Consider the following 15837-nt stretch of genomic DNA (forward strand, 5'->3'; position numbering starts at 1 on the left):
CAGTAATGCTAAGAAAAAAGAATAATATAAAGTTATCTTATTTAAGTTAATATATATATATATATATATATAACATCTAAAATTACATATTTATTATATTTAATATTATGTATTTATTTTAAAAATAATTAATAAATATTAAATAAAATCATTTTAAATTAGTTTGAGCTTATTTTTATTATTTACCAAATATGTCTGTTAACTAATAATATATACAAATAATTCTAATTGAATACAACTTTTTCAAATAACTTAAAAAAAAAATCAAATTTAATATTAATTTTAAGATTTTTTATTAGATTTTTTTCATACATAAAAATTAATTCATTTTAATTCTACGTCAGGAGTCTAAATCTAGTTTTAAATCAAATGGATATGGGAAATGGGAAGTAGTTACTAGTTAGCATGAGGCAGGTATAGGTTATGTATGCTTCGTTACAGTATGAGTTATGATCATAACTGCTATTTGACTGAAACAGTCATGGTTAGCAAACTTTTTCGATACCTTATATACAAATACAGTAAATGATGATAATTAATTTGTTGTTGCAACCAAAGAATGAATACAATTGATCAGAAATGAATCGCAGGCAATACAGAATCCCTTCATCAATAAGGACTAGGTTAAGGCTTAGCTCACTAGTTTGACTGGAAGGATGAGAGACTCATCACTTGGCTGGGTGCGTCTTCCTCTTAGAAAAGAACATGACAACTTTTGTTGGGAATAGTGACTTGAGCTTCTTCTTCTTCTTGGTCTTTGTATCTGGGGCAGGGGCTGGAGCTTCTGGGGCAGAGGCAGGGCCGGTGCCTGGCGCTGATTCAGTTAGGACTGAGGCATCGTTACAGTTGGAGCTTGACAAATGTTGGTCGGGAAGAGGAGTTGCAGCATCAACAATAGCTTCAACCTCGGTATCAGTATCGGGACTAAGTTCATCAGCCTTTCTCTGCTGCTCCTCCTGTTCAGTAATCCATGTTCTCAACTCATATTCGATAGCTAGCTTTCCTTCTTTGGCCCTATCAGCGTTCTCGGTGGCAATCTTGAGAGACTCCCTTCTCACAGACAACTCCTCGTTAAGTTCTTCCAGCTTCTCCAAGCTCCTCAACTCCAACTCCTTTGCCTTCTCAATTTGAGCATTAGCAGCTGCAATCCTAGCATTGGCTTGCTCCTCCGCTTTGTAGGTTCGCTTGCTCAGCTCCTGGTATTCGTCCAGTGTCAGGGTCACCTTGGAAGGGTCGCTCTCATTCCCGCTTTTGCCTGTTTCCGTCTTTTCCAGTGCCTTGATTGCATCTCTTGCAAACTTCTCGGAGACCTTGGCCGATTCGATCTCCTTCTCTGTTGACAGCAGCTTATTCTCCAATGTAGTTGCCAGGGCCTTGGCCTGTTCAGCCTCCTGTTCTGCTTCCATAAGCTCTGCCTGAGCGGCCTTAAGAAGTGCTCTGGCCTCCTCAGCCTCTTTTTCCACTTCCTGAAGCTTCTTGGGCAGCTCTATCATCATCTCTCTGTCTTCTTGCTCCTTCATCCGCCGGAAAGCTATCAGGGACCGAGTCTTCTCCAGCTCCTCCTGGAGCGTTGTCACTGCAGTAGCTGCCATTTCCTCGCTCTGCCTGAGGCCGGAGAGGATCGACTTCTCATCTTCCAGCTCTGATTTTAGTGACATGGAAGCCTCCCTCAAGCTGTCAACCTCAGCAGCTGCCTTCTCAATGTTGAGTTTGACTTCCTCGAGTTCCTTCTTCAGCTCTAGATTGCCTTGCTCTTTCAGCTTTGATCCCATATATGCTGCTAATTCAGCCTTCAAATCGAGTAGTAACGAGGAAGATGCATCCAATTTGGATTTCAGTACCCGTGCTGACAACACTTGCTTGTTGAGCTTCTCTAGCTCCTCCTCTGCCTCTTCTAGTTCCAGCCTACACTTGTGGAATTCTTCATCAGCGATGCCCGACCTCTTTTCCTCTGCTTCCAGGTGTGCAGCTCGGGTGGCACTCAATGACTCCTTTGTTGCAATCAACTCATTAGTCAGATTCTCCAACGCCTTTTCAGCCTCCTTGGATGCAGCAACAGCATCTTCTGCCTTTCGGGCTGCCACATCCCTTTCACTCACCATACAAGTGTACTCCTTATTAAGTGAGTCCAGTTCCCTTTTGACAAATTCCAAGTCCGAAACCGCGGCAGCATGCCTGGCCTTCTCAGCATCGAGTTGTGCCTTGGCTTCCACACTGGCTTCACTCACAATATCCTCCTCCATCTCCTCAATCTTAACACTCAAGAGATCTGCCTCTTCTTTTGCTTCAAGCTCTTCTTTTTCTATCCTCTCTAAGTTAGTCTTCAGTTCTTCTATAAGTTTCTTTGTGTTCTCCAATTCCTCTACTGTTTCCGTCTTTGAAATTTCTTGTCCTACAAGTTTGCTTCTCTGTTCAGCCACAACAAAACCAATAGTAATTAATGACATCCATCCAAAGCATGCAAGGGAGAGAGAAACTGAAACAGAGACGGGAAAGGAAAACATATGTTTACCTCCAAACTCTGGGTTCGGCGGGACTTCCAATCAACTCTTCCTCCAAACTTGGATACAGCATCTTTGACAGATTCAAAAGGGGATGCCGTATCAATGAAATTCTTGTTATTGGCAGGTTCATCATAACCCTGATTGTCACAGTGAGCACGCATTACCAATATTAGTACCCATTAATAATATAATTGTTCTTGGCAAGTAATATCAAATATGCTAAGCAATTTACCCTTGGGGATTCTGGATGTGGCTCCATTATTGGAAGACTCTGAAGATGGTGACTCCTCCGAATTTCTCACAGGACCTGGTTCCACACAGAAAGCGGTTAGTTTACATGCAATAATGTGCCACGTCAAGCAGACATATTTACACACATTTATGGCGGTACACAAACATATGTATCCACACACATGAAATTTTAAATGGAGTTTGTCATTTTCACATAAATTCGACAATCCGTTGATGGATCATCAAGAGATGGGAAGATGAGCAATATATATAATATATGGCGATGAAAATAAAAGCATAAAGAAGGAAATGAAGAAGAGAATGAAACCTTGAAGAAGGCGGAAGAGGGAGAGGAATGAATGAATGAGGAGGAGCAGAGGAGAGGAAGAAGGAAGAGGGTATAAGACGATTGGGGTTGGGATTGGGATTGGGGTTGCCGTAGAGGCAATGAAGGAGGAAGGGAACGTACAACTCAGGATGGCGTCCTCCTTCTTGTGCATCCAACTCATGCCAACCTTCCCATTAAACTCCCACATTCTGTTAAACTAAATGACATTCAAACACGTGTTGGAACTACATATCTCATCATTTTTCCACCACAACTTTCCTCCCCACCTTACTACCACACGTCTCTCATCCAATCCTAAATATGCTCTAAAAGTTGACCCAATGCATGCTGTTTCTCCGCCTAGCATCTATACAATCTTCAATTTCCCATACCATTTCTTAAAATTTACAAGATAAATATAGTCATGCTAGTGTTCCATTCGATTTTGTTGGTTTTCTTTTTCCTTCTTATTTTTCATTTCCCAAATCTATAATTATAGAAAAAAGTACAAAAATCTCCTGTTCAAAACATTGCATTATTGCTGTGTCTAATTCCATTTTAATTAGGCAGGTGATCCATTAAGCTAGGACTCCATAACAAATTCAATATGACAATTCACCCAAGCGACGTACTAGTGACTAATGAGTGACGACATATCAGACGTTCAAAGTTGTATATATTGGAAGAAATTAAATAAAATAAATAAATAACGTTTGCTGTAATAACTAATAAGCACAACTTCAAAAAGCGCAACCCTCCCCTCGTGCCAAGAAGAGATTCTCGCCATTAGAGAATATTACATAATTCATTGCTCTATACAATTCTTTTCGTGCAGCCATAAGATGTGCAAGGGAAGTTGACATGTTCGGGTTCAGCCCACAAGTGCAAGCAAGCTTTGTCTTACTGCAGGAATTGAGCAGAGTATGGATCCAAATATACCATTCAGAGCATAAGCAATGGCACAAAATGGGAGAGCCTCCGGTTCCTTTGCTGACAATGCAGCTGTTCCAAGCCCATGGGCACTGAAATTTGATTCAAGAGCATGTGAAGAAGAAAATAGTTCGGGTGCTTGTAGGTTGCATATTAATATACATAATTTAGTATTAATATTGGTAAACTAAAACGGGGAATCATAAGAGGAACCCTTCCAAAAGCAAACCCAAAAGGAAAAAAAAGAGTAGTGCAGTGATTTACAAACGAAATTACTTCACATTAAACTATTCAAGTAATTAAAAGAAGAGTGCATTGAAAAAATGCAAATGAATTCTTGGTCAACAGACAACAAGTAATGAATGGTTCAGGAAATGTACCTAGATGCTGTTGCTATTCCTCGGGCAATTGGATCACGAAAACCAAGTTTATCAAGTGTTGCTTGTACAAAATTTGCTCCAACCAGACCAGTTACTACAACCACAGCTGCCGTAAGAGATGGATTGGTACCTGCAGGCATAAAAGGAAGTTTCAGAGGTGGAATTACAAGAAATACTAGAGGACCAATACTTTAAGAGGGAAAGAAAAAAGAGAAATTAGTTGGTGTTGGCTCAAATGCAAGGAAAAATGGTTGGTTATCCAACATTCGTGTTAAATTATGCAAACAAATGTTTGTTTAAGAGCTTCCCCTTCTTTGTGCGTTCATATAGGTCGTGTGACAGTATCTAAACCAAGTTTTGCTGGATAATCATTAATCTCTGATTTGCTCAATTAACTTTCACTGTGTTCTAGTGCAGGAAGATTTAATTACGTGATAAACTATTGCAGTGCAGATATAACATTTACCTTCAAACAAAGATACAATGCTGAGTGCCAGTGCCACTGTTATACATCTGGGTAGAATGGACACGGTTAGAGATTGTTCTAATCCAACGAGACGTCCAACAAGGGCAGTAGAATACAGTGAGAACACTGTTGAGATTATGACAGAGGTGAAAATCTCAGCTGCATGCCTTTTCACAAGCTGAATATGGTACACAAATCATTAGTTAATTATTTAACGGTTTAGCCATTATTAGATTTCAGAAAAAGTTACAAAGCATGTTATACAGTTGCCCATATATCTTGCTTATGATTCGCAACCTACAGTTTTAAGTGTATATAATCAAATCAATGAATTACTACACAAGTATAATTATACTTTACTTCTTGAACTGCTCTTTAACATCTCTTAATTATTCAGAACTGAATAACAACATATGAAATATTGCCCAGATAAAAGGTAGACCACAACCTGTCCAACAGTGAAAGAAAATCCAACCCAATTGCGAGCACTAAAACAACAACTATGCCTGTCCCGCTAGATAGGAAAGCCATTGAAGTAACAGTAATAACAAGATATTGTATTCATCTGGTTTACTATATAATTTATATTGCGGCATTATAGTACTAATGAACTAAGAAACCAAGATGGATACCTTTCTTTGTTTGAACATAGAGAAAGCAAACGAGAGAATAACAGATCCTAAAAATCCCATTAAAATATCACCAGCACCAGGATCAGAGGCTGCCTTTGTAAGGTAATGCCCTGTAAACAACATAAGGAGAGAAAAAAAAAACACAAAAAAAATTATTGATATTGAAATGCCATTAATAAAAAGAACAGCATAAGTTAAGGAATTGACAGAGAGAAAAATCATGCTGTGGATGAGAGAGCCAAAGAAAAACAGGTGATTTAAAATTGTTTTCCAAGCAACAATTTCTCACCTGAGTTACTGTAAGATCCTTCCTCAATAACCAAACTGGACTCGCAAACAGTCTTTAATAGATTTATGAGCTTGAAAGCAAATATTTTATTTTTTTTCAAAAAAGCAATCAGAAGGATAAATCATAAATGGGAGTCCATGAAGTGTCTAATATAATACTTGTGTGATGATACCAGTATGGGGATTATTCTGAAGTATAAACATTTCCATGGTTCCAATTTTCTTTCTGTTCTGTCAAAAACATATACTTCATCGAAATCAATGCCTTCCATCATCAAACCCTTAGAATTTTACTATCAGACCAACTATGTCCTAAATTTTACCGGTACCTTTTGATTTATGAAAAAGCATTTCAACTCTGCTGGAAAGCTTAGTAATGATTAGCAAACTCTTTGGATGTGAGTTACAAAACTCTAGAACATAGATTTGTTATGAACTTGAGGCTTGTTATGCCCCCTACGCATGTTAGTAACTTTGCACTGAATCTATTTTCCTAATTGAAGTTAGAAGCCAAAGATAGACAGACTTGTAGAACATAGTAGTAATTAAACAGTTCTACAGCAATCAAAAGACTGTCTCGAAGTTGTACCAAGAACAGGTTCAAACCCAGACTTGGATAGATAGCCAAAAGCATATGCTACGAGATCAGCTGATAGTGCACAGCAAATTATTGGATGGAAGACCATCTTCACAGTCGATGGTAACCTGTAAAAAATAAATAAACAAGAATAAGAGTAGTTGTAGTGAAAAGAGAAAGTGCAAGTGTGCAAGCTTTCGTTTATTTACCCAGAGCCAACCATGTAGCCTAAGACAGTTGCAGCAAGCAAGAATGGAAGGGACGTTCTGGCAGCTGTCCCCAATGCTGTTGGGTAGAACAATGCACCGAGGAACGAAGCAAGGAGAACCCCAGACCATATCCACACTTCAAAGGTAGAAAATGGGGAGGGTTTTCCCATAGGCTCGGCATCTACCATTTGTGTCTTCACTGCTTTTCTCACTGCTATAGCCGTGAAACCGGCAACACAAACCGTAGCTAGCCATCCTCCAACTGCAAATGAGAGTCAACAAGGTGCATAAAGAAATATGAATGATGAGCAGTTGTTGAGAGAAAAAAGGGACCTATAATGAGGCAAATTTTGATGCCAGAAGCAGGCGGAATATCTCTGACAGAAAGAGGCAGGACAACCAAAGATGGAACATAGAACAAAGGGAGATATCTCTGTATGAACATGAAGGCAGGCTCAAAGAAGTTCATCAAGGCAGTAGCCGCAGAAGGCAGGGTGGAGTCAAGAACAATCAGAAGCGAGAATATACAGAACATCCCGAACAATGCGCTGGGGAACTTAATGGCAGCAGCTACGAACGCTTTCTTCAAATACTTGTCCATTGCAAGAATAAGCCCCAGGGACACAATCAAATGGAAGAGCCCAACTACCTGATCATTGATCAACAACAAAATAAGGAATGATTGCCTCTTTCCTGTTTGTAGTGGTTCAAATAAAAATGAGAAGCTGACTGACACTTTGGGTAAGTGTGGAAGAGGAAGTGCCGCCAGATTCAGTGCCAGCTGATTTTGCTGAAATTTCTCTGCTTTTGCGAATTCCATCACCATGAGAGGCACCCATTTGCCTTTGGAGGAGGCGGAGGCCTTGGCCTTTTCCCTTGATGGCGAAGGGGATGACTGTATTGTGCGAAAAGGAGCCTTTCTGGAGGCCATTGGGAGCAAGAAGATGGTTTGACCTGGGGGCGACTGAGAGAGACGGTGGTCTCAGAAGCACGGTGGGTAAAAGGGTCGCCATACCTGCAGTTGGAGCTGCTTACTGAACAAGAGCAAGAGAAAGCATCGCACTTCACATACTGTGTGGGGCCTAAAAAGAGAAATTGGATGGACCAAAAGAAATGCTAAATTGCTCATGTTATCATTATCAAACAAGTTTATAGCCATAGATCGAGGGCACAGATACACTCTTCTCTGCTTGCTCCGACCTCACATCTTCTCTTACACCAAACTCCCACCCTCTTTCCTCTCCCTTCGTTGCTGCTGCCTCCTCCTCTTCTGTACCCTCAACCTCCCATCGTTTTAATTACTATTTTATTCCGGTAAATTTCTTTTGTAATTATTCAAAAAATCAGTTATTAATATATTTGTATATATGTTATTTAATTTATTTTTAATGTATATTTATATTATATATATATATATATATATATATATATATATATTAGGGCAAGTTACTTAAATAAATAGAATAGAGAAAATATTTATCCAAATGTGCAAAACTGGTTCTTGTTACCTGCATGTGCAAAAAGTCATTTCTATGTAATCCGTGGCAACCCACTACTGTTTCAAAACGTGCATAAACCGTGGCAGGTCCCAGCGGATTATGGCCAAAAGATATAGAGTGTAAACCGTGGTAGGTCACCACGGTTTACTAAGGAGAGATGGCGTGCATAAACCGTGGAAAGTCACCACGGTTTATGAAGAAACTTGTTTGCACATAAAACCTTGTGGGTCACCACGGTTTATGTGTGGTAAATAATGGCCAGAAAACCTTGTTAATTTTATGTCCAAGAGACACAACTTATTTTTTATTTTTTTTATTATTCTTGTTAATTTTTTATAATTATATTTTTTATTATTATATTTTTCATCTCAAATTTTTTTAATGAAAAAAATGAGAATAAATTAGATTTTCATAATTTGTTCTAGTTTATCACCAAGCAGAATTACAATAACATAAAATTTTGTGTCTCTGTCCATCAGTGTCTTGTCCTATCCTATTTTCAGTGTCTTATCCTATTTTGTTGTTGAAAACAAAGGCAGCCTAATAAATACACACTATATAGTACATTTTATAAAAAAAAAAATAATCTATTTCTATTGAATATTTATAATAAAATTTTTTCGTTTTCTTTATGTATTATTGACTAATATATACTATAAAATTTTTACATGTATTATCAATTATTTTTTCATTATGTTTATCCCTATTTTTCATTTTACACTATATTTAAATATTTATTATACTATAAAAAATATTAATGAACATAATAAAATAATTACTTATTAATAATTTTTAGAGTACTCATTAATATTCTTATAATATAATAAATATTTTTTATTTTAAATTTAACAAATACTAATGTATCAATATACACTTATATGTGAATTTATTAAATCTATATAAAAGATTTAATCAATAAGCATGTTAATGAATATTAATATACCAATATTAACAAGTAATTATTTTATTGTACTCATTAATATGTTATAGTGTAATGAATCTTTATTTTATAAATGAAAAAATAAAGATGAATATAATGAGAGAGGTCACCTTAAGCTTAAACGAACTTTTGAGTAGTTTTTATAAGTTTGCCTAAGATTTTGAAAACTTCATAAAAATTTAAAATAAAAAATAAAAACACAGATTTCAAACATTAATGTTAGTGTAATTTATTTTTAAAAATATTTTTTTATTTTATAATAGAAAAAAATCCAAAAATTTCATGGTATTTATTATTGGAGTCTAATTTTTTTCTAATTTATTTTACATAAAAAATTTTAAATATTTTAAATTTATTAAATTTCATCATTTTAAATTAAATATTACTTTTTTATTTTTTAGTAAATAGACATCAATTTTTTAAGCACTATAAAAATCATTTTCTTAGTATTATCTGATTTTTTTTCTATTGTACTCTTTCTATTATAAAAAGCTGTTGTTGATAAGACATAATTTAAGATTCTGCTCATAAATTTATTGTGCTAATAAATTCATTTTCTATTGGACATAAAATTAACAAGGTTTTCTGGCCATTATTTACCACACATAAACCGTGGTGACCCACAAGGTTTTATGTGCAAATAAGTTTCTTCATAAACCGTGGTGACTCTCCACGGTTTATGCACGCCATCTCTCCTTACTAAACCGTGGTGACCTACCACGGTTTACACTCTATATCTTTTGGCCATAATCCGCTGGGACCTGCCACGGTTTATGCACGTTTTGAAACCGTGGTGGGTTGCCACGGATTACATAGAAATGACTTTTTGCACATGCAGGTAACAAGAACCAGTTTTGCACATTTAGGTAAATATTTTCTCTATTCTATTTATTTAAGTAACTTGCCCTATATTTTATATTAATAATTAATTTTAATAATTAATTTTGATGTATACGTTGTATAATTTATAATTTTTTATTTGATTTATCTATTCCTCGCTCTACAAACATATATTAAAATTTTTATTAGAAATATAAAAAATTAAATATTTAATGTATTTATTTTATGTTTATTAAATAAAAAATTTAAAATTTTTTAATAATAATAAATTTATCATGTAGTTTAGAATATATATTACTCTTATTTATTATTTGAAAGAGACTAACTAAGATGCTAATTCTTATAATTTTATTAAATTTTTAATTAGATTTTTATATTTTTTAATTAAATTTTTATATTATTTTTAATTTTATAATTAAATCTTGTTTAGTATAAAAAATATTAAAATTAATTAAATATTTTTTTATAAATTAAATGTATTCATAATAAAAAATTTAGTTAGATATTTGATCATATTTTTTTGAATATTTTTTTTGTTAATTTTATGGTTTGATATAAAAATAGACTAATTATAAAATTAAAAATAATACATAAATCTAATTAAAAAATATAAAAATTTAATTAAAATTTTAATAAAATTATAAAGATTAATATAATAATTAAACTATTATTTTATTAGTAGTCGAGTATTTTGTAAACCAAAAGAAAATCTTAATTAGGAAATTTCTATGCCTTTATAAGATTATTTTAATCAAATTTCTATTAATTAATAAGACAAATATTAATCAAAATCCAAAATAGTTCAATTAACTAATTTAGAACATCTATTTGACTATAGGGGTGAGCATGGGTAGTGGGTACCCGATTATCCGTTCGAATCCGAATTGAACCAATTAAATTGGTTCTGAAATCAACGGGTAATCGGGTCTAATCCGAACCAAATCGATAGCTTTTGTTAGTGATTGGTTTGGGTATTGGTTTTGGGGTGTGGAATCCGAACCAACCCGCGAACCCGATCATATATTAATTAAATAAAAAAATAAAAAAATATATATAGCTTTTCTATTAGACAATGATTATTCATTATTAATATGTTTAGATTTTAATGAGTTTAGTTTTTAATGTATTTAGTGTTTAACATGTTTGGATTATTTCTATTAATATTACATGTTTATTGTACTTGTTGGATTTTTAAGATAAAAATTTGGTTTTTTTTATAAATTTCAAAGTCATTGGGTACCCAATTATCCGAACCGAACCAATCCGTTCTTAATCGGTTTGGTTTGGTTCGGATACATGTACAAAAAAATGCAAATCCGAACCAAACCGAACAAATTATATTTTAATCGGTTCTATTCTTATTTTACCATAAACTCGAACCAAACCGACTCGTACTCACCCATATTTGACTATATTAAAGTCTTAACTATGTCATTTTATAATTAAGATTTAACGCTCTATTTTTATACTACGTTAACGGCCGTTTAATTAAAATTAAAAGATATTCTCTATATATAAATTCAAGTATTAATTTGGTTATTTTTAAAAGTTGTGGATTGTTTTGAGCTGCACTCAAATTTTAGGAATCAAACTATGTATTATCTCTATTATTATATAAAGAAAAATAATTAATTTTAAATTTATTATTTAAAACAATTAAATACATAAATCTAATTATAATACTATATAATAATATAATTATTAATAAATAAACTACCATTTTTACTCATCTTAAATTTGAATTCAAGTTTTAAAGTGGACTTGTTAAGATTCGGGCTCAATTTTATCGAAATGGAACCTATACGTGTGCTTTTCTTGGATATGGAAGCATGGGGGACTAGACGTATATGTGGGACAGCTTTTTGTCAGTGTCACAGAGAAGAACTCGGACCGTGCGTTTTCTTTGTTTATAAATTTTGCTTATCAAATCGCACGGTCCGATTTGTATGCTAATGAGAAATAAAAATTTGGGGTGCTCTAAATCGGACCCTCCGTATTACCTTAACGTGGTTTTTTAATATGCAATGTAGTACAAGTCGCATGGTCCGAGTTCCATGCTTTGATTTTGAAAAGAACTCGGACCCTCCGTTTTGAGTACAAATAGAAATTATTTTGGTGAACTGAGAGCTGAAATCACATGGTGAATGAAATCGGACTGTCTGTGTGAGTGGTGTCAACTCGCAGGGTCCGAGTTGTTCCCTCCTAACACCACAAACATGTTAAGCACACCCCTTTTTCATAATGGAGTCCAGCACGTACTCTAGCGCCATATGTAAATTAAAAAGCGTTAAGATTCGTGGTTCAATTAATGTTTTGTGAGTGCACGTGATGTGGTTCTATAGAGTGTGATAGTGTTGATGGTAAAGAGCAGAAGGAAAAGGTTATATTGACCGTGGTAACTGAGGATACGAATTAAATGAAAAAGTATTTGGATGATGCTAAAAGATTGATATTAGAGTGGTGATAATGAAGACGATCTCCAAGGACAATTTTTACTTAAACTCTATAGTTTTTGAAAATTCGCGTTAGATATAAAAATTTGAGCATTCAAAAATGTTTTTGTTATTTTCAATAATAGAGCCCGTAAAAGTTACTTTTTCTAGGATAAGAAATTCTCTTCCTCATCTTTTTGATTATCATTGTTTTTTTACTATCCTTCATCAATATAAACCTAAGTTATTCAGAAAAGCCTCCACAAATTCAAATTGGCAACAAGCAATGCAAAAAGAAATATAGGCACTTGAAAAAGCACACACTTGGAATTTGGTTGATCCTCCTTTTGATCAGAAAATTGTGGGCAGTAGATGGGTATACAAGATCAAGACTCGCTCTGATAGCTCTATTGACCGTTATAAGGCTCGCCTGGTTGCTCAAGGTTGTACGCAAGAGTATGGTATTGATTATAAAGAGACTTTTACTCCTGTCGCTCATCTTACGTCTGTTAGAGCTCTTCTTACCATTGCCGCGGTTAAAAAATGATCTCTCAGTCAGATGGATGTGAAGAATGCATTTCTTAATGGGGATTTGAAAAAGAGAGTCTATATGAAACCATCTCCAGGATATCCTTATCCTGCTAGTAAGGTTTGTCTCCTTCGCAAGGCACTTTATGGACTTAAGCAAGCTCCTCGTGAATGGTTTGACAAGTTCAGCACTACCATATGCTGTCTTGGTTTTACTTCTAGCCCTCATGAGAATGCTCTCTTCATTTGTAAAAGCGACCATTGAGTTGTTCTTCTACTTTTGTATGTTGATGACATGATCATTATTGGAGATGATGTTGATGGTATCTCTGATCTTAAGGCCTCACTTCACCGTACCTTTGAGATGAAAGATATTGGTTCTCTCAACTATTTTCTTGGTCTCGAGGTCATCTCCACCGATGATGGCATCTATCTATCTCAAGCTAAGTATGCTTCAGATCTTCTTGCTCGCTCTGGGATTATAGATAGTCGCACTGAGTCTACTCCTCTTGAGCCTAATGTTCGATTTACCCTATGGATGGCACTGTTTGGATAATCCGACTATCTATCGACAGTTAGTTGGGGTCTCGTCTACTTGACTGTCACCCGACCATATATCGCCTATCCGGTTCATGTACTTAGCCAGTTTTTGTCAGCTCCTCGTACTACTTACTATGCGGCAGTTCTTCGCATTCTTCGCTACATCAAAGGTACTCTATTTCATGGCCTTTATTTTTCTGCCCATTTCTCTTTGTCTCTTCAGGCTTACTCCGATGCTGATTGGGCTGGTGATTGATGAACTGAAGATTGATGGTTTATAATTCACAATAAATTCTCGTTACAAGTATAGTTTCTAAACCAAGCAATAATCCTTTCATACAAAAATTTGTTTGTCACTTAAGCAAACCCAATAAAATTGATAACCGAAGTATTGAAACCTCGGGTCGTCTTCTCAAGGAATTGCAGGGAGGTATAATTTATTATTGGTTGTGTAAAGAGATATATTTTTGGGTTTTTGAAAATAGGAAACAAGTAATTTAAATGACAAGAAAAATAAATTAATAATTAATAAAATCTCTTGGCAAGGTATGAGAAATTGAAGTCCTATCATAGTTATCCTTATCAGATGTGATGAGAATTGGATTTTTGCTCCCACCTTATTAACCTCTAACTATGAAGGTAATTTAAGTGGATGAATCAATTTGATTCCTCAGGTCCTAGTCAATTCCTAAGAAAAGACTAGAGTTATTGGAATACAAATCAACTAGCAAAGATAACAATCATCAATCACAAGGAGTTTGATAACTCGAGTGTCTCCAATTACTTAACCAAAGCAAAAAGGGAGAAAATCTACTTGAATAAAAATGCCTTCAGATGGGAAGCAACAGTAACATAAATAAAAGAAAGAAATCTTAAATCTGAAATATTTCAAATTATATTAATTAAGAAAATTCAAATCTTAACATGAAAAGGTTCATAAGCTAAATTGGAACATTAACAAGTAAAAGCATTGGAATAAATAAAAATAAAAGAGAAATATTAATTAAAGGAACGTTGAACCTGGCATTGAAGTAGTAATCATAAAATAAAATAAAAGGAATCCTAATCCTAAAACTTAATCCTAATCCTAAGAGAGAGGAGAGAGCCTCTCTCTCTCTAAAACTACATCTAAATCTTAATAATTGTGAATGTGTATGTCTTCGTTGTTTGGGTGCATTCCCTCACTTTATAGCCTCTAATATGTGTTTTTTGGGCCGAGAACTAGGTCAGAAACAGCCCAAAAATCGTTGGGGGCATTTTTTGCAGATTCCTATACGTGGCATCTGTCACGCGTTCGCGTCATCTGGGAGTTTTCCTTGTCACGCGTACGCGTCGGTCACGCGTACGCGTCATTTGCGTTCTGCTCAAAGCACGCGTCCGCGTCGTCCATGCGTTCGCGTCGCTGAATTTTCGCGCTAGGCACGCGTTCGCGTCGCTGCCTTTTCTTCAAAACTCCATTTTTGTGTTTTCCTTCCATTTTTGTATGTTTCCTTTTTGTTCTTTAAGCCATTCCCGCCCTATGAGATCTGAAAATACTTAACACACAAATAACGGCATTGAATGGTATTAAAGGATAATTAAAATTAATATTTTTAAAACATAGGAAACATGTTTTTCACATATATCATAAAATAAGGAAGAAAAAGTAAAACCATGCAATTTACATGAATAAGTGGGTAAAGGATTGAATAAATCACTTAAATTGAGCACAAAATACATCATAAAATATAGGTTTATTAGTGATCCCACTGATCGTCGTTCTACTACTGGTTACTGTTTGTTTCTTGGCGACGCTCTCATTTCTTGGCGTGCTAAGAAGCAAACGTTCACTGCTTGCTCAAGCATAGAAGCTGAATACCGTGCCTTCGCTGACACCACTGCTAAGGTTATCTCGGTTCGTTGGCTTCTCGAAGATCTGAGTGCTTCTCAATCGTCTCCTACTGATGTTTTTTGTGATAATCGCAGTGCTATTCAGATTGCACATAATGATGTGTTTCATGAACGCACCAAACACATTGAAATTGATTGTCACTTTGTTCGGCAACGCATCCTTATTGATGCTGTTCGTCTCATTGCTATTGGAACACTGGATCAGACTGCTGATATCTTCACGAAAGCTCACCACCCGACTCGTTTTCGGACTTTGTTATCCAAACTCAAGTTGGTATCCTTAGCTCCACTTGAGTTTGAGGGGGATGTTAAAAAAACATTTAGACACAATTTAGATCAATTAGTATCGTTTATATTTATATAGCGTATCTGTATATTAATTATAGAATTCTATGCCTTTATTACTTTGATTCATTTAGCACCTATAAATACCCCTTATATATTGTACTTTTGATCAGACTGAATATACACAAAATACTTTCTTTAGTTTGGTCTCTTGTTTCTAACAATTAGAACAATTAATACAATTTTTTTTTTATATTATAAAATATATGAAAGAGATATAACAATAATCACATCCTTTTCTCAATATATATCATTCAAATTAATCAAGTACAAGCACC

General features: G+C 34.9%; 2 protein-coding genes across 2 annotated transcripts; both read right to left on the reverse strand.

Annotated features, from left to right (window-relative positions):
* Positions 1–485: 485 nt before the first annotated feature.
* Positions 486–3518, reverse strand: LOC112786910 (protein WEAK CHLOROPLAST MOVEMENT UNDER BLUE LIGHT 1). The gene is made up of 4 exons (XM_025830289.3): positions 3064–3518; positions 2737–2811; positions 2513–2641; positions 486–2408 (listed from the first exon to the last, which is right to left on the reverse strand). The coding sequence occupies exons 2-4, from the start codon at positions 2761–2763 to the stop codon at positions 669–671; spliced, it is 1896 nt and encodes a 631-aa protein (XP_025686074.1). The 5' UTR covers positions 2764–2811; positions 3064–3518; the 3' UTR covers positions 486–668.
* A 204-nt stretch (positions 3519–3722) lies between these two features.
* LOC112786911 (plastidal glycolate/glycerate translocator 1, chloroplastic) lies at positions 3723–7825 on the reverse strand. Its single transcript, XM_025830290.3, has 8 exons — positions 7280–7825; positions 6879–7194; positions 6546–6807; positions 6349–6464; positions 5472–5581; positions 4840–5017; positions 4374–4503; positions 3723–4085 (listed from the first exon to the last, which is right to left on the reverse strand). The coding sequence occupies exons 1-8, from the start codon at positions 7556–7558 to the stop codon at positions 3935–3937; spliced, it is 1542 nt and encodes a 513-aa protein (XP_025686075.1). The 5' UTR covers positions 7559–7825; the 3' UTR covers positions 3723–3934.
* Between the last annotated feature and the right edge of the window lie 8012 nt (positions 7826–15837).

This window comes from Arachis hypogaea, chromosome 20 (assembly GCF_003086295.3).
Source record: "Arachis hypogaea cultivar Tifrunner chromosome 20, arahy.Tifrunner.gnm2.J5K5, whole genome shotgun sequence".
Classification (NCBI taxonomy): Eukaryota; Viridiplantae; Streptophyta; class Magnoliopsida; order Fabales; family Fabaceae; genus Arachis; species Arachis hypogaea.